The 24,916-nt window shown below is 39.7% G+C and overlaps 1 protein-coding gene and 4 non-coding genes across 6 annotated transcripts in view; 4 read left to right on the forward strand and 1 right to left on the reverse strand.

The window, feature by feature from the left end:
- Positions 1–23,716, forward strand: part of kcnh6a (potassium voltage-gated channel, subfamily H (eag-related), member 6a) — a 24,241-nt gene extending 525 nt beyond the window's left edge. Inside the window, exons 1-16 of one of the 2 annotated variants that reach the window (XM_034142278.1) lie at positions 1–13; positions 2,783–3,013; positions 4,719–4,868; positions 5,119–5,222; positions 6,203–6,551; positions 7,456–7,658; positions 14,162–14,587; positions 15,482–15,899; positions 16,029–16,228; positions 17,119–17,371; positions 18,191–18,384; positions 18,610–18,709; positions 19,584–19,868; positions 20,736–20,919; positions 21,519–21,720; positions 22,286–23,716. The exon at positions 1–13 is cut by the window's left edge and continues 525 nt beyond it. In XM_034142278.1, the coding sequence (XP_033998169.1) occupies positions 1–13; positions 2,783–3,013; positions 4,719–4,868; positions 5,119–5,222; positions 6,203–6,551; positions 7,456–7,658; positions 14,162–14,587; positions 15,482–15,899; positions 16,029–16,228; positions 17,119–17,371; positions 18,191–18,384; positions 18,610–18,709; positions 19,584–19,868; positions 20,736–20,919; positions 21,519–21,720; positions 22,286–22,567 (3,594 nt within the window). In that variant the 3' untranslated portion in view covers positions 22,568–23,716. The remainder of the gene's footprint in view (positions 14–2,782; positions 3,014–4,718; positions 4,869–5,118; positions 5,223–6,202; positions 6,552–7,455; positions 7,659–14,161; positions 14,588–15,481; positions 15,900–16,028; positions 16,229–17,118; positions 17,372–18,190; positions 18,385–18,609; positions 18,710–19,583; positions 19,869–20,735; positions 20,920–21,518; positions 21,721–22,285) is intronic. The other variant, XM_034142279.1, reaches the window with a different exon arrangement.
- trnac-gca lies at positions 4,598–4,669 on the forward strand. Its single transcript has one exon. It is a non-coding gene; the product is annotated as a tRNA-Cys (tRNA).
- Positions 16,402–16,473, forward strand: trnac-gca. Its single transcript has one exon. It is a non-coding gene; the product is annotated as a tRNA-Cys (tRNA).
- On the forward strand, positions 16,682–16,753 carry trnac-gca. The gene has a single exon. It is a non-coding gene; the product is annotated as a tRNA-Cys (tRNA).
- trnac-gca lies at positions 20,959–21,030 on the reverse strand. The gene has a single exon. It is a non-coding gene; the product is annotated as a tRNA-Cys (tRNA).
- Positions 23,717–24,916: the final 1,200 nt, after the last annotated feature.

Consider the following 24,916-nt stretch of genomic DNA (forward strand, 5'->3'; position numbering starts at 1 on the left):
TTCGACGATCAGAGTAAGTAGGCTACACATGATGAGTTGTGAACATGTCATGCTTTCAGAGTTAGGACACACACACACAGGTGCACATTGTGATTATAAAACAAATAGTTCTCAGTAGGATATTTTGTATCCATTTTAAACATTTCAGATTTAGCCATATCTTTTCGATCTGTTAAGGGTTGGTGGCTGCCAGACCCAAACTGGTGTGCTTAAAAACTTCATAAAAAGAGACCTCCATTAGTAAAATTTCTTGAGAACTGCTAACCAATCCTATATATTTGAAACACATCAAGGGGCCCCAACTCTTTGTGCTAGTAGTTATAATCAGTAGAACTTGGGAGCCAACAGTATATGGATTGTAAACAAATATAGAGCATTGTTGCGAATGGAACTGGATTGAATGTACTTTTAAATTAAAGTATAGCCGATTGTTTAATGTGTGCAAAACTTCTTCTTTATATGGTGCCATATACCTTTTATTTTATTTTTTTATTTTGACTGCGGTTGCCTGAAAAGATGGGAGACGGGTTGGCTTTTAATTAATGTTACATAAATCAGCTTTGTGTCAGGGCCATTAACAGCCCTCTCCCCACTGCTCCTGTTTGAGGTGTTATTGCACCTGAATGTGTTTGTGTGTGTTCACCTGATGCCTAAGAATAAGTTACATTAGCTCAAATGTTCCACTGAATGCAAAGAGAGACCACCGCTCACGCATTTAGGAAGAACACATTCAGATGTTGGATTGGTCATTTACATTTCTTTAGTTTTTATATTGTTTGTTTATGTTACAAGTATTTCCAATTAGGTATAAAAGTCAGCCCAATTTACGCTTTGTTTTCTCACACATTTACCCCTTAACAACCTCACTTTTGACAAATAACAATGTTGTGGATTTAGGGCTGAAAATAACCCTGACATCCTGAGCAGATTCTGACCCAAAATGGAGATGTCGTTTTTTTTGCTCTCAATCAGTTTTAGTCTGATAACATCTGGGGCCAAGAAAGCTAGATTCTGTAAAGCTTCTTTAAAGAACTCCACTATGTAATGCCACTACTGTATTTTCCTAAGTGTGTATGCCTATGTGTGCACCCGCAGTCACGTGCACGGGCACGGCCAGGTTAGGGCACATGCCACAGCGGTGCTGCTTAGCAACCGTGTGACGATCAGTGTTTCCGCTCTGAGCCCCAGATATAATGACTTTGGACAGGATGAGATTTCAACCAGCGGAGCTCACCCATTTACTCTAAACAGAGGGACTGAGGGAAGAGTCCTCTCCACGCATTTGTATAGGTCATCGGTTTCAACCATTTCCACCACACAATATTAAAAGGGTCAGTCAGTGGATCGGCAAGTACTTTTAAAACAGCTCATTACACTACTCCATTAGCAAGCTTCGAACAAAACTGTCCTACTTCACTTTCATGGTGGACCATGTTTTGGCATGCTTTTGCAGCTGAAACAATTACATGATTACAATCATCAATAACAGGAACTGGATAGTATATTAGCTTGGAATTACTATTAAGGATTTTTTCTGTGTGCAGAGTAACTTTGAGAGAATACTCAAAGGTTTGACATTGCAGGAAAAATCATTTCTGTGGTCCAGTTTCCAGCAGTGGTAGTTTTGATGCTTTAAGTCAAAGTAACGATAAATCAATGGAAAATATTTCACTAGTAAAAGTACAGAAATAATTTGACCTCAATCAAAAAATCAAAGTTCTGGCGACAAATCTCTCTAATTCTTCTTTATTATATAATAACTGCTTCTTTGGTGCAATTCTTGTAAGAATGAGCTGTGCGGACATTTAAATTGATAAATAACAATAATCTCATGAAATGATATTCCTAGATAGAAGCGACAGTCGGGGCCTTTGAAAGAAAATAGAAACAGTATCAGTCAAATGTCAGATAACATTTTGCAACAACTTGTTAATTCCCTCAAGTTGCGTGAGAGCAGGGAAAAGACCCACAATTAAAGTGCCAACATCTTCTCCTCAGTCTATCGGGGAAAAAGATGACATTAGCACCATGGAGTGGTAGACTTTAATCAGATCCACTTAAGCTGATTGTCAAGAGGAGACCATGCAGGACATTTTGAAGCGTGTTTGATTAAATCAAACAGTGTAAGTGCAATTGTATTGTGAACAGGATTGATTTATTATAAATATGTAATTATTACTATTATTGTTACTACTAAAGAAAAGCAGTACCTTTTTTACATATTCAGAAAATAGATAAAGACCAGTATATCTGAATTTGTTCAACATCATTTTATTATTTTTTACTATATGAAATATTATTATTACATATACATGTTTTTGCATGTAACAGTAAAGTTTGCAACGCTCAGAACAGAGCTAAACAAACCAACACCATTAGCATTCAAAGCATCAGCTTAATGAAAGCATGTGACATAGCAACAGCTAACCATAGCTATATCTATACTCCCTAACTCTTTATTACAAGATGCTTCCTATGGCAACTAATTAATGGACTTTGACAATCCAAAATTGCAAGTTATTCAGTTTTCATATGAACAAGGTAGCAGTTTAATGACAAAAAGTAGCCTAACAGCAGCATAACTGCTAAACAATACTAGCTATCATAGCAAAGCAACATTAGTTATAACTGCCATCTCAGGCCAGACACCATGGAGGTTTGAAGAATTTTAAAGCAAAATACCTTGTTCCAACCCTGACTATGGGACATAAATAAATCGCTGCACATGTTTTAACATTGATTTAGTTCCATTTTAAACTGTAATATGACTTTTGCCCCTCAGATCGCAAGTTCCTCATCGCCAATGCCCAGATGAAGAACTGTGGCATCATCTACTGCAATGAAGGCTTCTGCCAGATGTTTGGTTTTGCCAGGGCGGAGATCATGCAGCAGCCCTGTACCTGCCAGTTCTTGGTGGGGCCCGGCACCATGAAGAGTGCCCTCGCCCAGCTGGCTCAGGCCCTGCTCGGCTCCGAAGAGCACAAGGTGGAGATCCTCTACTATGATAAGGAAGGTAAGACACTGGAGGAAAGGCAGAGTTGCAACCTCAGATACCTGGGGTCACAGTCCCAATAATCATCTACAGTATGTTTTGCTATCCATCTTCTGACAACAACCAAGCTTTTAAATCCAGAATATTAATGAAAAAAAGAATTGTATCCACCAGATTATTTGTAACTGTGCTAACTCGCTTTTGTGAGAACATGCTGTTGTTTTCTGTTTAGGAAAGCCAAATTAGAGATGAAACTGCAGTTCACAATTCAAAATCAGTGAAAAGTTTGATAATCAGGCTTTACATCATATAGTGTGTGTGTTCTCAGCACAGTAGCTTCCCCAGCAAAACAACGTTATGTTTTTTTTATTTGTTCAGAACCTCCAGTATTTATTTGGTCTCCTGCCAAATAAATGTGTTTGTATAACCCTAATCCCTACTCTACTCCCTCTTCAATATCGGTCCCATGCTTTTCTTTTCATATTTTCCACCTGTATTTTCTACAGTGCAAAGCCTGGGTTTTAGAAGAACATCTTTGTGCAAACTAAAATGTAGTTGTCATAGTTTGGAAAGCAAGAAGGAATGAAAAGTGTAGAGATGGGGATATTAGATTTGTAAGAAATAACAGAGTAAGAACGACATTTAAACTTGTCAATCGTGGTATTTTATTGAACGCTCCTTCCTCTCAAAGCTTAATTTCCCTTAGACTCTCTGACTTAATCTCAATGCTGCTGTCAGTTACAGACTGAACCTGTGCTCAGGTCTGCATTTTGCCCTATTGATCTCTTTCACCTGCGATGGGTTAACTCCTTTTTCACCTTGTTATCTGTCACCTGCCCAGACGCACTGAGGCAGAAACACATGATAGGGCAAGCAAACACACCAGGCTCAGGAAGATTACTGTCATCCACCATAAACACAAGTACATTTACTGTTTACCTACACAGATACACACACATGTTGCAATTTTGGACATGTGGGCATGGGCAGTCTATAGCACTGTTGTCATGGAAATGCAATCAGCATGCCAGCTTCAATCCACTAAGCATTTACGTATTTGTTTTGTCTCATGCTCCCTGCTGTGCTTACAGACTGAAGAAGCAGAACAAATTGATACAATGTGATTCGGCTGCATTCACTACCCGGCAGATTTTGTTCCAGAATAGAAATTCCTTTGAGAGTCTTTTTTAGATAGGATGTGTGAAGGGGACTGAATACAGGCACTTTGTGTGGGTGTGTGTGTGTGTGTGTGTGTGTGTGTGTGTGTGTGTGTGTGTGTGTGTGTGTGTGTGTGTGGGTGTGTGTGTGTGTGTGTGTGTGTGTGTGTGTGTGTGTGTGTGTGTGTGTGTGTGTGTGTGTGTGTGTGTGTGGGTGTGTGTGTGTGTGTGTGTGTCCCCGTTACTTTTTTTAGACCACTGATTGCAGAGTGAAGCGAGACCTGACATGTGTTGATCCTGTAGCCTTTTAGCTTTCAGTGTTTGAAATCTGTGTCCCTCCTATTTCCCATTCAAATCATTCATTGTGAATGTCTCTGTCTTCTCTACCTCCCCCCAACCTCACCTCTCTGTAATATCCTACCTTGTTGGGGAGCATGCCAATCTGTGTGGGGGTATAGCTCAGTGGTAGAGCATTTGACTGCAGATCAAGAGGTCCCCGGTTCAAATCCGGATGCCCCCTGTTTTTAGTTTTTTTTTAAGTCTATTTCCATCTCTTTCTATGTCAAAAGGTACCTGCAGACCATGCCTGGTGGACATTGTGCCCGTAAAAAACGAGGAAGGAATTGTCATCATGTTTATTCTCGACTTCCAGGAGCTGATTGATCCATCTCTCAAAAAGTCAGGCCTCAGGAACAGAGTCACCCAAGGACTGATTTACTGTAAAGTCTTTTACATATTTTATACCATATTAATGTTGCAACAGCTCACATGAATGACTGTAGGAATGATCATGTTTTGCTCCAGTGGTTCACAATAATGAATATGTGTCATGTTATCATAGTGATCAGTGTTGACATCTTTATTATTGCTGTATCCAAACCATTAGTTCTCTGTCATGAACATACTACATTAACATCTGATTTAATACAAAATAAATACATATAACATAACACAGGTTTTTCCTCTCAGGTCAGAATCGCAGGTTGAAGATGAGGCTTCCGATGCTCCGGTCAAGGCGACGACCTTCACTTTCCAAAGATCAATTTGAAGGAGTGGTAGTGGACTACTTGCAGGTGAGGTTGTGTACACCCACTCACAGCACACTCAAATATAATGCAATCCTCTAATACTTAGTGACTGTAGCTAATATCTACAAACAGTACTAATACATATCTGCTTTGCATCGCAGTGACTAAATCTTTGAATTCACTTACAAAACATTAGGCTTTCGTGAAGAGCATAAACCTAAAAGCAGTCTGCTCTAATTACATTTTTTTATAACCTTGCTGATTTTCCACATATAATTACAACCATTGAGCTGTTTCAAATGTTAGCTGCCTCAAATAGCAGTAAGACTTGTTTGAAATGTGAGGACTGATTATTCAGCTGAAAGTACACCAACAGGAAGAATGAGTGGGAGAATCCATTATTGAGCTTGCCTTTCTCTTCTCAGAATCTCCTTGTGCTTTCAGAGTAACTGTTCACTGTTTTCATTCATCACTTCTAGTGCAGAATATTTCCTGGAAGTCAGTATACCTGACCGAAACTGTATTGGATAAGACAAATGTACACTTTGAGTCTCTTTGGCAGGGATGAAACAGTATGTTCTGTTAAAGGACTAGTGCCGTGTTGTAAGCCACACGTTTATTTTCTAAAACAATTGGTTATTTCTCAAATTATTCTCTGTACACCATAGTAGGGATGGGATGAAATAGTAAATCGATAAAACTTCTAATACGTTTATTGTGGTGAATTACCATTATCCGGATAATCATAAATATCCTCACATGAACGAACGATTGCTGTCATGGTAGGGAAGTTTTAAAAAGAGTCTGATTAAAAAGAAATACATTAAATATTATTTAAGAAGGAACAGACTCACACAATATTGGTGTTTAATATGTATCCTAACCTTAAGTGCTGTTTTAATCCTATTTTAATGATTATTTGGATAATATTGGAAATATTTTGCCGAAGATAATCATGACAGTAAATTCTCAGATCATCACATTCCTACACTTAAAACGTGGCTCCTGTTCTCTGTCCTTGACAGCCAAACAGCGAGGAAGTCCCCCTCAGAGAGTTTCGGATCCCGTCCAAGGAGAGCTGCATGCAGTCTGAGACAGAAGCCCTGATAGAACAGGACCTGGACCCCCCCTCCCCTGCAGCCCAGCCCTCCACCAAGCGGCGCTCCCTGCTGACAGACCACCTCGACCCCGGGAATGCCTTCCCCCGAGGAGCCTTACCTCTGAGCTGTTCTCGGGACAGTGTCCGCAGCCTCAGACGAGCCTCGTCACTGGACGACATCGATGGCATGAGGGCAGAATGGAGCGATCGACCTGGAGACTCCCAAACCAACAGTAGTGAGTGTCTGACTTTGTGGTTAGAAAACAGGAAATTACGTAAGTTGAATCATATATGACCTGTAATTTTGAAAAGAAATTATTGAACGATTGTTCACTTTGTCTAAACACAAATATGGTCTTTTCAATGTTGTTAAAATAAACTAATAGCTACAGTCTTTGAGACTGAAAGGGTTATTAAAAGAATACATACACATCACCTTTGAAAATGTGGTTCATTAAGAAATTACTATCAATAAGCCTTTCTCCAAAACGGATTATTTTTACAATGAGGATTGAACGATGAAGGCAGAAAAGAGGTTTACCCCACCAAGTCCATTATATTCTTCATATGTACAAGTACATCCATGTATACAGGTATAATTGCATCTATAAGTACACATCAGAAATAATCATTATCAAACAGCAAAGGTAAAGAAAAAATCAGATGTCCAACATCCATAACTCAGTGTGATTCAGTCTGAGCATGTGCTGCTTGTTCCAGCAGAGACACAATCAATCCCTCTGTCACTTTGTGTGTATGATTGTGTGTGGGTCTGTGGTACTTTTGTGGTAGAATTGTGCATTATCGCACATATATCCTTCTATTCCTCTTGTTATTTTCTGAAGTATCTTTTGGAGTCTTTCTCTGTATAACATTTTCTTTCATTTTCACCATGTGTTAACGCCTGTATGCCCATCTGTGTCTTGAGGCTGAGGTGGAATGCTGTCCTAATAGTGGACAAAAAACCTCTTGTTTTAGAAAACCTTTTAACTGTGTTATATTTTAGTTTTAACATTTGGTCCTGAATTGACATCCCCACACACAGCTAATGTAAAAGATCATATTATCATTTAAATACAGATATTCAAATGTGTTCTGTTCTTGTTTATTTGTATTCTCATCTGTATAATCTGCATACATGTTCTTGATCTGTGCTGATGTTGCTGCTCTCTGCTGCAGATCTGAAGCCGAGCGTTTTGAACTCCACGTCAGACTCGGACCTGATGAGACATCGAACCATCGGCTGCATTCCTCAGGTTACTCTCAGCTTCGGCTCGGACAGGATGAGACCTCCTTCGCCAACGGAAATTGAAATCATTGCACCCGGCAAGATTAAAGACCGAACTCAAAACGTCACAGAGAAGGTCACACACGTCACTCAGGTAAGCCCATTAACATCTCAGTGAAGAAAGATAGGCGATAAAACCTATTTGCCTTTATTTCTTTATATTTCAATCGTTCTTTGGTCAAAGTTACTGGACACAGTATTGTTGTCGGTTGCTTCCACCTATTTATTGTTCAAAAATGTAATATTGTGACCTCATTTAAAGTCATTTTGTAGTACTTTTTCAATTCGAAATTATTAACATCATTTACCAAATCATTTCTGTTCCAAAGAAAACCCGTTAAGATGGAGAAATAGAATATAAATTAATTTGAAACCTGACAAATATAACACACAACTTAATTTACTTAATAGAAAAACAAATCAGATGAGATGAGTCCACTTGTTCTGAGTACAGTTTCTACATAAGTATCTCTACCATGAAGACAGACAATAAGACAGATTGTTGCACTGGAATCAATGTTGTTTTGTTCATGGAAATTATTAAGTGGAAATAAAATGATCTCCTGTTTTTATTATTATTTATGAATTGGATTTATGTTTTGCTTGTTTGGATGGAAAGTTTTGTTTGATTTGTAGGATTAATGTATTTTGATAACTTCAGGTTTAGCCTCATATTTAGAGGTTTTCTCAAAAGCTTAGTCAAGTAGCTATTTTTCCTGAAAGTAAACACTTCACATCACATCATGTTACATCTCCTGTCATCCTGTAGGACACGTCCAGGCCATTATTTCCGTTGATCTCCTTGCGCTGTCACATTCATCATTGTCTCTGCACATAGTTCAGACAAAGACGTCTATAAATGTTTGCTTGCTGCTGGCTCATTGAAGATGCTAAAAGACATCTGCAGTCACAGGGTGAAAGTGTGAAAAAATAATCTCACCTGAGGTGTGAGCCACCTGTCATCACACCACTGTGCGTCAGTGCACATTTTGGGCACACTGTAACCTCACACAGAGACGTGATCAAAAAAACACAATGGACTTTTATGCGTTTCTGCTTTTAAAATGTGGCTCTAAAGGCGGTCCCTATCTGAATGTTGAAAATGGAGAGTATAAATCAATTAGATAAATGAAAGCCTTAAAAACGCCCCTGCACTTAGAGAACACTTTCTAAAAAAAAACTGATGCACACTTTTGTATAAGCTTATGTATCTATGTTAATATAATATCAAATCATAATCTATAGCTCTTAACTTAAGCCGTTTGATAAATGTTTTGGCATACTAAGCACAATTGTCACAGAAAAAAGTAATGAAATAAAATGATATGATTCACAGTAGTAACAACTTAGTATTGTAATACTTGAGTCCAAAGAGCCACATTAACATAAGACAGGCCGCTGTTCGTCTCATGTGAGAAACCAAATGTCAACGTTCACTTATTTGTATTTACATCTGCATGTTAAATAACTAAACTTGACATAACCAGACCAAGAAAGTTTGGTTTTGTCTTTGAATATACAACATTAATGATATGTTTAAAAATCCAACCTTAATCCGGTAGAAATAGGAAGGTATTCACTAAAAGTATTCTTCATAAAGAATTGCCACTATCAGACATTCAGCATGATTATTACTATGAGTAAATAAAGGAAGTTCGGAAAGGGGAGGTTTTTAGTGCTTTCTCGTTTCACATCTGCATTTGTTTTGTATCAACGGCCAGCTGCACAATGTGGAGCAACATGACTTCTGTGGCCCTGGAAAGACTGAAAGGAAGAACAGAAGGCCTCCTAAAATGCCTGGCAGGAACACTTAACTTGTTATCCTGACTTTGCTGACGTCATGTACAAGTTTAGATAAAGAGTGTTCCTCTGTGTGAGTAAGCGGTGGATTGCTCTTTGATATGTTTTTGTTGGGAGGTAGAAAGCAGAAAGTTATTAGAACTATCTGTCTCCGGCTGACAGACCACACACAGGAAATATTCTCCTGTTTCCAGCACAAATCAACCTGGTGTTTTAAGTAGCTGTTTTTACATCATAGTGATTTAATTAACTTGAGGAAATGTGCCTCCTAATGACTTTTTGGACATTTAAACAGACTAAATGACATTAAGAATTATTATTTGTCAGTATAAAAGGTATCTTGGCAGACTAGAGTACTGCGCTCCCCCTTGGGTGTGTGAGGGTGTATGTGGTGATGGTGTGAGTGTGATTGGGGATCACAGTCTGACTGTGAAGCTGTCTGCAGGAGTGTGGAGAAGTCCCGGTGAGATATAGTTATGAAAGCGAGTAAAAAGGGCAACGGCTGTGAGGCTATTGAGTGGCACTCGCTGCCTGATGCCAGTGACCTTGGTGTCTGGAGCTAATGGAAGTGGAGGGCAGTGGGGATGCTCTCTGTGCATCCGTCAGACCTCTAACTCTGCTAATAGAATCACACTGCAGTCCTCTATAACCAGAGTGTTTATGTGCTGATAAGGGTAGACATTTCTTGTGAATTGGGTACAAATATTAACTTTTTATATAATTGTATATCTTTGAACAGTCTAATGTGACATCTTATTTCATATGTGCTAATTTGCCTACATTTCCAGAACAGAAAATTACATAAATGCAGGTTCAAAATTCAGGTTTAGTCAAAGGTCTGTACAGAAGGATTTTTTGTAAATCCCTTTTTCTATTGCTTCAGTAATCAGAAAATATTGTCAACTGTCTAAAAAAAAAAAAATGTTCACCATTATTTAAGATAAGATAAGATGTAATTTATTAATCACAATTTGGGAAAACATTTTGTTTCAGCAGCATAAAACAAAACAAGGCATTGCACATTAAATTGCAATTAAACGAACCCCCCTGTAAAAACCTTCAGAATACAGAGAGGGATACAAATGTAAACGTTGGTGTTTGTAAGTGCTACTGGAGTGGAGCTTTCTGAAGTTTGAAAACATATATTTTTTTTGAAAATGTCCTTTAAACATTTGTATTGTAAAACTCCATACATCTTGCAAGACATATCAGGTGAACAGTGTAACATTTTAAAGTCTTTTATATCCCCATGAAAACTCCCGAAATTGATTAATATAATTATGTCCTAAAATGGTATATTAAGATATGCAATGGAGGCATTATCTAATGCTAATCTACATAAAAATGAGCTAGTAAAATATAACCCTTGATGTATATTTTGGAGGTTTTTGTAACCCCTGAAAGAGGACATGATATGGGAGCAAAATAGCCCAAAATCCCCAAAAAGTTATTTATGGCTGTATTGTCTTGCCCATAAACAGTTAGACCAATAGTCATATCATATTCATGGGGTCACGGACGAATGTGAAGCCATGAAGGTCAGGTTTTAGGTCACAGTAATCATTGCTGCTGTCATATTGGAAAAAAATGGTAGCATTGGTCAATAAGTATATCGAGTTTTCAAAAGAAGGATCATGTGAATTAAAAGTTACTCAATCTATAAACACATTTTTCGTTTTAATTTTGCTTTTATCACGTTCACACAAATGTTAATTTTCTTGTTTTTATAATTGGATTTCGATTGGCACCTTACAAAAAGGGAAATGAAGGTTGCTATTGATCTTTGGCATATTGATTTGTCTGCATAACATGAAGCACACAGTGTGATTCACCAGACTGTGGCTGTAAAACACTGGTAACCGTAGGCAGCAGAAGTGTTTTTATGCTGCCCCCTAGCTTTGAATTAGTTTATAACAGGAGACCTCACAGGAACACACATTACATCTAATTTAGCTAACGTTTTTGTCCAAGGAAACGTACAAAACAGTCCAATTGGCTGTATTAGTTCCCCAAAATATGTTTTTTGGCCAGATTTCTGGCCACTGTGAGATTTCTTTGAGTGAAATCTGAAGAAAAATCAGGCTTCCGCTATCAACAGTTAAGAATAAAGTGTGGAGTGCTAAAGCAAGGCTATTTCTGCTTTAAGTAATTATTGTTTGCGGACGCCATCATTCAAATAGCCAATAGATCATTTGTGTTATGTTTAAAGGAGGATCCTATAGTGAGGGCCGGACTACAGGGAGGAGAGAGAGAGAGAGAGAGAGAGGGAGATACAGAGAAATTGATAGGGGTTTCCTCCCCCCTCTGTATCTCTCAGTCTACTGCTGTTAAACCGAACGCGCTTCACCATGAGCTTCAAGCTTAAACTGCAGCCTGTGAGTACCTCAGCCTTACTGGGTCTCTCAAGCCACCTGGTGTCCTCCCAAAACTCTGCCTTTCCCTGTTGAGCTCCACTTCACTGTTTGTTTGTTTCTTGTCACCTCTCCTCCTCTTTCTCCCTCTTTTGTCCTCATATCTTCATCCTCCAATTTGCCCCTTCCTGCTCACCTACTGTAACTGCACAGGTGAGCAGCTTTGTCCAGGTTAGGCTTGTGCAAAGGTTGTATCTCTTTGTTTGGACAGTTTTTACACAATGCGTTTGAGTTGCTGCTTTTTTAGGTTTACTTTAAGGGGTTTAAAGCAAAGAAATGGCTGTGTTTTTGTGTTAAGCGTGGAATAAGACATGGAGGATGCATCGAAGAATTGTGTGTTTTACATTTCTGTAGTTCTTTATGGTTGAAATTTTGCAAAAAGAAAATTTACTGAAATAATAATAATAATCATACATGGGATTTGTCTAATGCTTGAAGACGCTTGAAATGAGTTACATGTGACAGATTTGTTTTTAATAGCAGATAATCTACAGTCCAGCCTGTGAGTATTTACTAAGCTGTTATTTCAACATTTAATGTCCTAGAAGCAGCAATTTCATGTTTCAAAGTTGCTTCATTATAAATCCGGTTCAGTCTTTAAGCTTTCCTTTTACTTCCCACCTCAACTATCAGCCTCTACCATATATATATATATATATATATATATATATATATATTAAAATATTTAAACAGTAAACTCTTGCAATGTTAATTATAAAGTCAGAGAAGTGACACAGAGCTGTTGCGTGTCAACTGGTGGTGGCAGTTGTTCTCTGGTTGTCATTATGAAACAGAACTGCGAACAACATCAATAACAACATTTCCTGGATGAGTGAACTTTTGCTCGTGTTTATATTCTCATTAGCATGTTGTCTTTTCACATCTGTTCAGCTACTGTGGTCAGTTGCTGACACACAAAGAAGTGCCAGAGGTTTGTGTAAACCTATGAGGTCTCCCACTATAACATATTTTTATTTTACTATGCCCTGTCTATTGCTCATTAAAAAACAGAATAAGGGCGGAAGCTAACATCCCTCTGTCATGAAAGGCCTGATTTCCTGGAAAGCTGTACAAGCCACCATTATTCCTAGAAAACCTAACTTCATTTATTACCACCCTCATTTTTATTTCACCAAATATGGCCATGGACAAAATTAGTAACATTTTTAATGTAGGACTTTGTCCTCGAGAGGCAATTTACTTTGACTATGTCTGATTACTGTTTTTATCTAAGCTTGGAAAGTAGAAATAACCCGAATTTTCTAGACTAGAGTTTAGTAACCATGTTAGACTTACATTTTTTTTCCTGTGTAAGTCTATTTTTTGGCTCTAAAGCTACTTGTCATACAAGTCCTGCAAATGTTGTTATGGTTATTATGCAAACCATAATGCAAATTAGAGTCTCACATCTCTCATGGGATAGTTGGTCAGCTTGAGCATGGATGTAAGCAGTGGGACAACAGAAATATACAATTTGTCGGGAAACATTTGTAGGACTTGGGTTTTTTATTGGCAGTAAGTACAAATATAATGTTCAAAACTATCTTTTTATTATTGGATTATCACCTGAAACTAAGAAACCTTTTGTCTTTAAAGGAGTTCTTCATTGATACAAAGTGGCAGGTCTGCCATATTTCAAAAAGAGCCCAGATTGGACAAACTTAAAACTGCTCTATAAATGGGCTTCACATTTGTACGTTACCTGAAGGTCACATAATAACTACATGAATGGATGGGAGAAGTGAGCTTAGGGGTTTTCAGTTGATTGCAATCTGAAACCTCACCACTCGATACCATTAATCCTACTCACTGCTATTTTAAATCTGCCAAATATATATCTGTATAATTAACTAAAATTACTCCTCTGCATGGCTCCTAATCAATGCCGGCACTTATTCTGGTCGACAATTGATCTGACTTCTAGTAGAAGGGGGTCACATGGTGCAACATCGGCAAGTGAAGATGCAAGGCGCAATTTAAAACAGCAGTCAGTGATTTGACTTGTGCCTGTAGAGAGCGGACAGAGCTACAGTGTCAGCTGAGTTTGGTTTTTCTGCAGAACTTGATGCAGGAAAAATCCTAAAAATGTCCAGATCATGTCATACGCTCATAGGCCAAACACAAGCGTTGTTTGTGGGTTTTTTGCTGCTTTATGAAATGTGCATATTGGGAAACTCACTCAGTGTGCTCTGTTGGTGAAAATATTTTTAGGAAGTTATCACTTACTTTTGAATCCCTTGACCTGTCAGCAAGATTGGCTTTGACATTTTTTATGAAGAAACTTATTTTTAGCTCACATCTATAAAGAACAGTCTTTCACACTTTGTATCCTACTGAGTTACCTCTATTATTAATAACACTATCATTATCCTGTCCATCTCTTTAGGTGTTGTCTCTCGGTGCTGACGTTCTGCCAGAGTACAAGCTCCAGGCCCCTCACATCCACAAATGGACCATCCTTCACTACAGTCCCTTCAAAGCAGTATGGGACTGGGTCATCCTGCTGCTGGTCATCTACACCGCCATCTTCACACCATACTCGGCCGCCTTCCTTCTCAACGAGGTGGAGGAAGAGCGGAGGAGAACGTGCGGCTACACCTGTGACCCGCTCAACGTAGTGGACCTGGTGGTGGACGTCATGTTCATAGTGGACATCCTCATCAACTTCAGGACCACCTACGTCAACCAGAACGATGAGGTGGTCAGCCATCCCGGACGCATCGCGCAGCACTACTTCAAGGGCTGGTTCCTCATCGACATCGTGGCCGCCATACCCTTCGATCTGCTCATATTCCGCTCTGGGTCTGAAGAGGTGAGAAAGAAGGGGAGACATTGGCCTTTTGTCTACTTTTACTACCCAATGTTGTGTGAAAAAGATACAAGGTCAAACTACCAAACCGGTCTCTCTGTGCAGCAACTAACGTTATTGATGACTCTGTTAAAAGGGATATTTTGGTGTATTACCTAGATGGCAGTCGGCAAACCTCAAGTTTTGAGATAAAATAGAAGTACTAGCACGGAAAATAATGAAAATAGCATTGTTCACTAGTCACTTCAGTTCAAATAGCGTTGTTGACTATTTTCACACGGGTGCAAATAGCATCTGCCTTAATGTTTATGTAAAATAACGTTAAAGCGGTTTAAATATGATATAAAAAATATATGGCTTACACATATGCCGATATTTATGTATATTTTGGTAGCTTCAAATATGTTTTGCTTGTGCCCTCATCCACATCCTCCTATGTTTATGATATGTGCATCATAAAACCCCACTTAGTGCTGCACAGCACAACTCTAACCAGTTGTTAGCGCTTGAGATAAAGTGAGTTAGTTTTTGTCTAAACCTCTTTGCACCGTTCACTGATTTCTCCAATGTACATGGCACATGTTTGGTTGATTATCCGTTTTTTTTCTCTGACTGGCCTTCCAAGAAATCAGAATTATTATATCATAAATTGGAGCTTGGAACTTTGCAAAACAGGTCATTAATTAAACTGCATTTATTTTTAGGTTTTTGCTTCACAAATAATTTGATTAATTTTTTTTATAATGTGAATTTTAATTCTTTGCATGGTCGAAACTTTTAATTTCAATACACTTTATCTGCAGCAAACAAATTTGTGTTTATTTATTTGATCATATTTTACACTGGCACATAGGATTGCTAATATCATTAACATGATGTCCACTCTCTCTTCAACAGCCTCAGACAACAACTCTGATTGGATTACTGAAAACAGCGCGACTGCTGAGGTTGGTCCGAGTGGCCAGGAAGTTGGACCGTTATTCAGAATATGGAGCTGCAGTCCTTTTCCTCCTCATGTGCACCTTTGCCCTTATTGCTCATTGGCTGGCCTGTATCTGGTACGCCATCGGCAACGTGGAGCGAACAGGTTCAGCCCGCATCGGAGGCCTCAAGATCGGCTGGCTGGACAACCTGGCGGACCAGATTGGTAAACCGTTCAACGACAGTGATCCAGCCGCAGGTCCATCCACCAAAGACAAGTATGTCACAGCCCTGTACTTCACCTTCAGCAGCCTGACTAGCGTGGGTTTCGGAAATGTCTCACCCAACACCAACCCAGAGAAGATCTTCTCCATCTGTGTCATGCTTATTGGCTGTGAGTTGAGTGGGATTGAGACTAAAATCAGACAGCCCTCTTAAACAAATAAAATACAAAATTGTACATTTATCTTTGTATCATCAATTGTTCCATCATAAACAAATGTCTGTCATCTGTCCCATTCAGCTCTGATGTATGCCAGCATCTTTGGTAACGTGTCGGCCATCATTCAGAGACTGTACTCAGGAACGGCACGGTACCACACCCAGATGCTGCGGGTCAAAGAGTTCATCCGTTTCCACCAGATCCCAGGCAGCCTGAGACAGAGGCTGGAGGAGTACTTTCAACATGCCTGGTCCTACACCAACGGCATCGACATGAACGCTGTAAGTCATTTAGAAAATTCATCAGACACATGATGTGTAGTAGAATTAATAGCCCTATGTTTGTGTCAAAAGGAAATCTGATGTTTAGACAGTTGAGAAAGATGGAGTTGTTGTCATGTGCTTTTACATCAAAACTTTCAATCAGAAAGGCTGATATTTATTGTTAACTATGTGGGGGTATAGCTCAGTGGTAGAGCATTTGACTGCAGATCAAGAGGTCCCCGGTTCAAATCCGGATGCCCCCTGTTCACCCATTGTGAACCTTTTGTCTACATAATCCCAAACCACAACTGCCACCCAGCTGGAAAAAAATTTCAGAAGAGATGACAATGCATGTTTACTTTGCTTCACAATCTCTATTTTGAGAGATTTTTTCTTAAACCTGTTTTTGGATTCATACCTGCTACTGTGTACTGTAGATCAAATCAAACCTCACTCTGACTGTAATAGGCAGGGGGTATAGCTCAGCGGTAGAGCATTTGACTGCAGATCAAGAGGTCCCCAGTTCAACTCTGGGTGCCCCCTTCATATTTAAATAAACACCAGGGTTTCCTACCGAGCTGATGCTTTGGGAGACTTAATTTTCAGTGAGGATGCGCGTCATATTGCTGGGTGGGACAGCTGCTAACAGCACTGGAGCATGTCACAGAGCAGCATTAGCGCCTGCCAATTCAATGTGAGAATAGATAATCACTTAGAGCTACTGTCATTTGTGCCTGGGCCAAATCAATCTGCTCTCTTTCTCTCACCCCATATTTTAATTATTATGCACTTTTTAAACTAATTTTCCATGTTTTGATACACACTTTTAAAGATACAGGACACATATATGCAGGTAAAAAATAAAAGAATAATTCCGAAGTTACCCAATGCCCTCTGTTTCCCTGCAGGTTTTAAAGGGTTTCCCTGAGTGTCTTCAGGCTGACATCTGCCTCCATTTGAACCGGTGCTTGCTGCAGAACTGCAAAGCTTTTCGAGGTGCCAACAAAGGCTGCCTGCGAGCTCTGGCCATGCGATTCAAGACCACCCACGCCCCACCGGGTGACACGCTGGTCCACAGTGGGGACATTCTCACCGCCCTCTACTTCCTTTCCAGAGGTTCTATAGAGATCCTTAGGGATAATGTGGTGGTGGCCATACTAGGTGAGTTGCGCGCCAAAGTGGAGGTTCTGCTTATTTGGTCCTTTTTTCTTAGTAAGTTTATCAATTTCATTGGTTTCTCATTTATGTTTTCAAAAAAACATTTTACTCATGCAATGTTAATGCACACTACAAAAAAACAAAACCAAATCATGATGGATTTTTTTTGCATATGGCCATATTGTGTCTCTTTATTGGTCACTCTTTCGTCTCTTTACCACAAAACCCCAGCCACAACTGACGCTGCCGTTTTCACCACACACACACACACACACACACACACACACACACCCTCTGTGTGATGTGTTGCCAGAGGTGCTTGGGCATAGCTCCACTTCCATTCCACAGTGTCATTGATCATCAATAGGCCCAGTACTCAGAACCAGGCTGCATACTGTAGGTCATCTCTTTTCCAGCCTCTGTTTGAGGGATCATTCTCTTGTTTTGAGCAGCAGTGCTGTTGAATATCAGTGCTACTCTACTGCTGGGGGTGGCATACCTGTGCCTTGTGGTGATTACATAAAAATAAGATTAAAAATGTCAAATATGTTATTATCATATTATTTTAGGTGGGTGCTTAGGCCATGAACAGAAACTTATTTTTGACCATTTCTGCCTGTTTTATCTTTACCCATTCACACATTTACAAATAACATTATCAAAAGTGATACAGAAATACTTTTGATAATATGTGGGCACACCAATAAAATACATGTTTAACGCTAAACTGCTTAGTGTTGTGTACAGCGTTACTTTTGACAACATTAAGTGATTGTTACTATTTTCCAATGCTCTTCTTTCCTGTTGCTGTGCTGTCTGTAGGGAAGAACGATATCTTTGGTGAACCCATCAGTCTTTATGGGAGGCCAGGCAAATCCAGCTCTGACGTCAGGGCTTTGACCTACTGCGACCTTCACAAGATCCAGAGAGAGGACCTGCTGGAGGTGATGGACATGTATCCCGACTTCGCTGACAAGTTCTGGACCAACTTGGAGATCACATTCAACCTGAGAGATGTAAGTTCCACCAGAGCTACACATAAGCCCCCATTCTTCTTCTTCATCTTGACTCACCATCATAACAGGTTGTTCTGATTTATATTTTAAAAAGAAAAGGCCCATCGTTGCAATAAACATAAATACACAAACACAATGATGTGAAGATATTCAAAGACTGTATATTTTCTTTAAGCATGAGATCAGGTCTGTTTATTTTGAATTACTGAAGCTGATATGTATCAGGCAGATAGAATACACCTACCAACCCCTGGCAGGGACTCTGATTGTGACTACCGGCGGACAAGGCGTCGGAGAAGATCCCTGCGTCGCCGAAACCGACCAGGTGAGTGAGGGGCGAGGCTTAACATATTTCCATTATGTTTCTGTGTTGTGTTACCTCCAGGGTTCGTACAAAATGTTTGATTGTAATCATAGTCTGGTGTTTAATTTAAACAAAAACTCATTCAAATGTTTAAAATAAAATAATCATGCCATCTATTTTGTTTGTTGTCTCCTGGCATCACACCAGGTCAGAGTAAGCAAAGCATTAAAGGTCACCTATTGTGCAAAATCCACTTTTTCATGTGTCCCCTCTGTGTAAAGAGATTCTGAAAATTTCAGGAAAAAAGATTTGCTCACTTTTTGTCCTGATCCATTTATATAAAAACCTGTCTGAAAATGAGCTGATCAGATTTTGGCCACTTTATGATGTCATAACGATTTTTTGGCTTATGTAACCATTAGCCAATCACCAACCAAGGTAACCCCCCCCCCCCACACCTTATCACCTGAATCTCCTCCTAGAGCACCATTGTGTTTTTTTTAACCAAATATCTCGCAGAGGGACGTGGGGAGTGGCTTGAAACAGGGCTGAAACAGGGGGGTTTATGGGATGCTACAATGCATGATCTGTTTGGTATTTCGAGCCAACACTTCAGAGACATGTTTTGTATATATCTGAGACCTATAATATATTGATGAAAAACAGTATAATAGGGGACCTTTAAATTATCATAGTAAAACATAACATTTGTGTTAATGTGAGCTGCTTAAAATACATACACTTCTGTAAACTTTATGTTTTCAAATGGAATTTGTAGTAACAACTTAGTTGTGCTTTTGAAGGCTTTTAGAGTCCGGAAATATTTGGTAAAGGTATTTTGGAAGTGCTTGAATTTTACTGTAATATATCTTATCCTGGGGACCCTGTCACACAGACGGCATGGACCGTGAAGACTCGTACCCCGATCAGTCCTGCACAGTAGCCAACCACCACCAAGGCATGATGGCAGGATCCCATTGGGAAGACATCTGCAGCAGTGCTAGCAACTGTTCGCAGTCTAGTGATGAGGAGATGAGGCCTGTGGGACACAGCAAGGGGGAGCTGTACCCCACACCGAGGGACACCAGAGACTACCCCCCCGTGGTCAACGTCCTGCCGCACAGTGGACCCTCAGCTGGGATGGGACCGCCTGTTGACCCCGGAGGACCACAATACTCAGGTGAAGACTTCCTGCGATTCTTTACCCGTCATGTCTTGTTAGAGCCTTAAAACAAACTCAACACAGAGGTGTACCAAAAGAAATTTGAAATCACAATTACATCAGTTCCCTCTTAGATTTCCTCCTGAGATCTTACCTTAGGTAATAAGGTTGAGTAAATAGAGTTGTAATATTTTTTAAAGATATTAAAACTATTTGGTGCCAAGGCAAGTCCAAAGTCCAAGAGTTAATTCAATGTTATAAACTGTAATGTAAATAAAAGACACACTTTAAACTAAACTACATTTAGAACTAATCTGATTATGAAATCAAGGTAGAAAATGTTTAGAAGGTTTTTATTGTTTTTCAAAGTGTACCATACTTTTGTGCATTTTTAAATGTTACCTTTTATCCAAGTGGCTGCAGTAAAGTGATATTGTAATAATGACATTTGATATGATTTAAACTTCAAGAACGAAATACTTTTTACCTAGACATAAAATTGTCAATATACTTAAAGTTACAACCCAACCAATACTTATAAAATGGAACTGAAACGACATAAAAAGGAAAGTAAAAGTAAAAAAGTACAAATGAAAGAACAAACTTCAAAATGAATTTATAAACAATTAAACATCAGATTACGCCTGCTCTAAAACTAGAACAAAAACTACAAGAATGGTATAAAATGGATTATATTTATATGAATAAGAAATATTTAAATAATCTCATTCTAGAGTAGACACTGGCTGATCCTGACTCCTAGAGTAGACAGTCTGGATTTCTAACATATTGTATTATCTCTTACTATAATTATTATTATTTCTTGACTAAGAAACTAAAAAGTACCTCACATATGAACAGATGATTTCTCCTTCTTGGAAACAGCAGCAGCCCCGATCAGCATGTCCGGCCTGTACGGCTACTGGCCGGACCGCAAAGCCAGCCAGTTCTCAGAGAGTCAGAGACGAGCGTCCTCAGTCAGAGCCAGCTTCCAGCGTCCACCCTGCCCTGAAGCTCGGCCCAGCGAGCTGGAGTCCAGACTGGATCTGCTGCAGTCCCATTTGAACAGGTGAGCTGGTTATATGTTTACTTTCTTAAAGTGGTAAAGAGGGGGCACCCGGATTTGAACCAGGGACCTCTTGATCTGCAGTCAAATGCTCTACCACTGAGCTATACCCCCACTGCAAATTAATAAACAGGTGTTGGATTTTCTTTCCATTTCACAGCCAATGTTTACTTTAACGTCACCATTATAATACTTCTGGAAACTCCTCCCTGCCTCTCCTGCTGTGTTTGCTTATCAGTTCCCAGCCGGTTGTGTTCATGGTGGTAATGTGAGCTGCATTTGTATTGAAAAAAGGGAGGAGATAGAGGAGGATACAAAGACAAAAAAAATAAGAAAGGGTCAAAGGTGAGATTCAAATATTTAGAAACATTCTCTGTGAAGTCAGTCATCTGTAATCCTCCTTTCGTATGTCTGTCATGAAATATGAGGCAGAGAGATATACTGTAGAGAGAGCAAGAGAGAAACCTAGAGGACATTTTAGAAAAAACAGATGAGAGGGCTCTTTTATGACTTGTTCTATCCGGCATCAAAATAACATCAAAAGCACTTTGGGGTGTGTGTTTTTCCGATCATGAAAATAAATTATTTATTTTCCTTCCCAGGCTGGAGACCCGAATGACTGCAGACATCAATGTGATTCTACAGCTCCTGCAGAGGCAGATGGCCCCGGTGCCTCCAGCCTACAGTGCTGTGTCCCCCCGCCCTCACCCGACTCCCCCCACCACCCTGATCAGCGCAGGAGCAATCCACACTGTCCCTCTGATCCAGCCTGTCCAGATCGGCAGCACTGCCTCGCTCCTACAGGTGTTGTGTTCACTTTACAAACTTCACTTACCTATTATTTATTGTTTTATTTAATGGGACAGCTTGACATTTGGGTATTTGTTCTGGTTCTGTGTAAAGGTAACAAAATCCACCTACCAGCCCCTTTAAAGATAATCAATAAACATTTTACATTACATGTGTTTAATCTATAAAAAATCTTTTTTGCCAGAGTATTACTCAACCAGTAACTTCCTGGAGTGTCCACTGTTTGCCTGGCAAGAGTCAGTGGTTCCCAAGCCTGGGAGCACTCCCTTATAAAGGGCCCAGAGTTTTAAAAAGAAGGGTGTGTCATGTCTAAAGGTAAATGATGAATAGGTCTGCACTGGCTCGGGGGGGACTTGAAAATATTTGTATCTACACAACATAGTTGCTTTAACAAAGGTTTGTGAACCACTGTTATGAGATAAGATAACAGACTGCTTGCTCTAACAACATATGTATTGTGCAAACAGTGAGAGGTAATTCAATAAGTGCATTTGTGAACTACTCCTTTAAACACAACAGTCCTGTCTGAGTTAGGCTTAATCGTTTTCTCTCGTTCCAGAGTCCAGACTCGGACTTCAACCCTAAGTCTAGGGACTCTCTGTCCAGCGGGATCCATCTCACTGTGGCCTCTGATGACACGATGTCCATGTCGCCAGAGGCTGTCCCCCCACATCTGCCCTCTGTGGAAATCACCCCTCCTCAATTGTCAGGAGCCCAGGAGCTTCCTGGACTGTTATGTGTCAGCCAGCGCTTCCCCTCCCTCCCTGAGCATCTGGAGACCTCCAGAGCGCCGCAGGTGATCCAGAGGCACGTCTCTGACCCTGGGCTGCCAGGGAGCTAGAACAGCAAACACCTCACAAAAGCCTGGTCCTTTGGATGGGACGGCCATATGTTCCCCACTCTGTTACTTCCCCCTCCCTTCAAACCTCCTCTGTCCTGCTCAGATGCTGCTGTAGGGCGTGGGATGCTTGCCTTCCACGTCCCTGAGGGTTCAGGGGCCCCCTGTTTCTGATGTTCGGACTCCACAGCGCCCTGACAGGCGGCTGTGGTTTTGTGATTCAGCATCCCTTCACACCCGAGGTCCTGTGCAATAAAGAGATTATTCCTGCCCAGCAGGGTCGGAAAACTGTGGTACACGAGTGGACAGTAAACACATACAAACATATACATATGCAGTCGCCGGATCTGAAAGCCACACAAACTGCAGTGAAATAAAGAGAAGTGAAATGTCTTTTATGTTTCACATGAAGAATTATCTGCATTCACTTTGTATAAGAATTGCACATTTAGACTTAGTAGAATGTAATCATTTATTTGGAATATAATTTATTTTCCTAATATTAGAGATGTATTGGTCACATTAAGAACAATACGTCTAGTAAATGTGATGAACTATAAGTGATAAGTTAGAGACTGAGTTTTGGTGTACGGTGAAACAATATCAAAAGGCATACGGTAGCTGTCTGGCACACTGTGAAGGGTGATGGGTTCAAAGAATAGTGTCATTTTCATCTCATTTCATGTTCTGACATTAAGACATGAATCTAGAGACTTGTTAGCAGTCATCATGAGAAGGTATTACAGCGTACAATGTCATAGTTTCTTTTGTATTCACAAATAGCTCTATCAGTTCTGTTTCAATCATGACTGCTGAGCTGTTTCCCCCCATTTCTGTGTGTCTATATCGGCTCTGTTAAACTCAAATGTGTCAATGTCTTTTATGGTCACATGACTTCATAATGCTCCTGATTTTGTGTTTTTCTGAAAGTGCCAACATCAGAGGACTTGTATTCTAAGCCGTGATTGCAGAAGGTTGTTTTAATGAGTAGCACGTGACGTGGATAGTCACTGTGAATCACATACAGACACAGAGACGTCCTCAAGGCGCCTTTTGTTAAGATGATTTCACAGCTCCAACTACAGGGTGAATGTAATGACTTTTTAAGCATTTATAAGTAACTGTAATGTTTCTTAAAGCACAAATTCCTGTTCTTTATCTTTTTTTAGATTAAAGACACAACACAGAGTTACAGTCCAAATCCTTTTTATTTTATTATTCAACAAAGCACTGACATACAAACTGCACCACCAAAGGTAAAGTAACACTTTCTAAGATCTCTCAGAATGTAATTATTGATGAGTATGTTATAAGTTACTGTTTTGGAAATATTGTTCTTCTTACCAAAGTGCATTCATTTAACAGTTGCTTTGTGGATTGGGATTTTGGAAACCTATACTGGGAAACTTACAAAATCATTCATCATTTACAAATGCACTTTAAGGTGAATCATGTACAAATCCAAGAGGTCAAAGAGAACCAACATTTCTCATTTACATTGACTAATGTCAATGTTCATAACTTCACTAGTATATTAACAAGTTTGTTAATATACTATTTGTTAGTGTTTATATTTAAAGTGGACCTATCATGCTATATTTGAATAATATAGTGTAGGACCATACCTATATAAGGCATATTTATACTTTTTTTTTTTCAAAATACCAAACAGATCATGCATTTTAGCCATGCCTCATTTTGCTCAATTTGAAAAATGTTAGCTCTGTTTTTGCAAGGGCTGATTCTGTGAGAACAGCACCACCTACAGGCCTGGCATATGTACTACAGCGTCTCCAGCGCTTTCGAACGGCAATGGCCGTGGCTGTCTCCTCCTGATTGGTGGAGTTGGCCCAATAGCCGTAGCGCCGCTGTCCTGACGTCAGGACAGTGTTCAAATCTAGATCAGTTTTTATCAGATCCGTTGCAGACCCTTTTTTAGAGATTTGGGTATGGAGGAAAATAGAGAGGGTTGTGTTTTCTGACACTTGGTGAGTTCCCTGGAACACCGGGGACACATATTCATGTATAAAAGACGTACAAGAGTGCATTTTGCATGATAGGTCCCCTTTAAGTGTTATTTGGGGCTGCTTTGTTTATTAAGGACCAGGGCAGTTTGCAATCATTAACAGAACAATTGTTTTTAGACTGTATCAGCTAATTATTCAGGAGTATGGGCCTCATTCACCAATATCTTCATAAGTGTCTTATTAAACTTAAGGGGTGTTAGAAAGGTTTGACAAAACTGTTAAAGCTGGAGTACCGGACTCCAAATGTAAAAAGAAACGTCAATAGATCTGAAGTGCAGGTTCTTCTGAAGGAAGTGAACACCAGCCTTACATTTTATGGCCCTTC

The sequence above is a fragment of the Trematomus bernacchii genome, unplaced genomic scaffold, assembly GCF_902827165.1.
Source record: "Trematomus bernacchii unplaced genomic scaffold, fTreBer1.1, whole genome shotgun sequence".
Classification (NCBI taxonomy): Eukaryota; Metazoa; Chordata; class Actinopteri; order Perciformes; family Nototheniidae; genus Trematomus; species Trematomus bernacchii.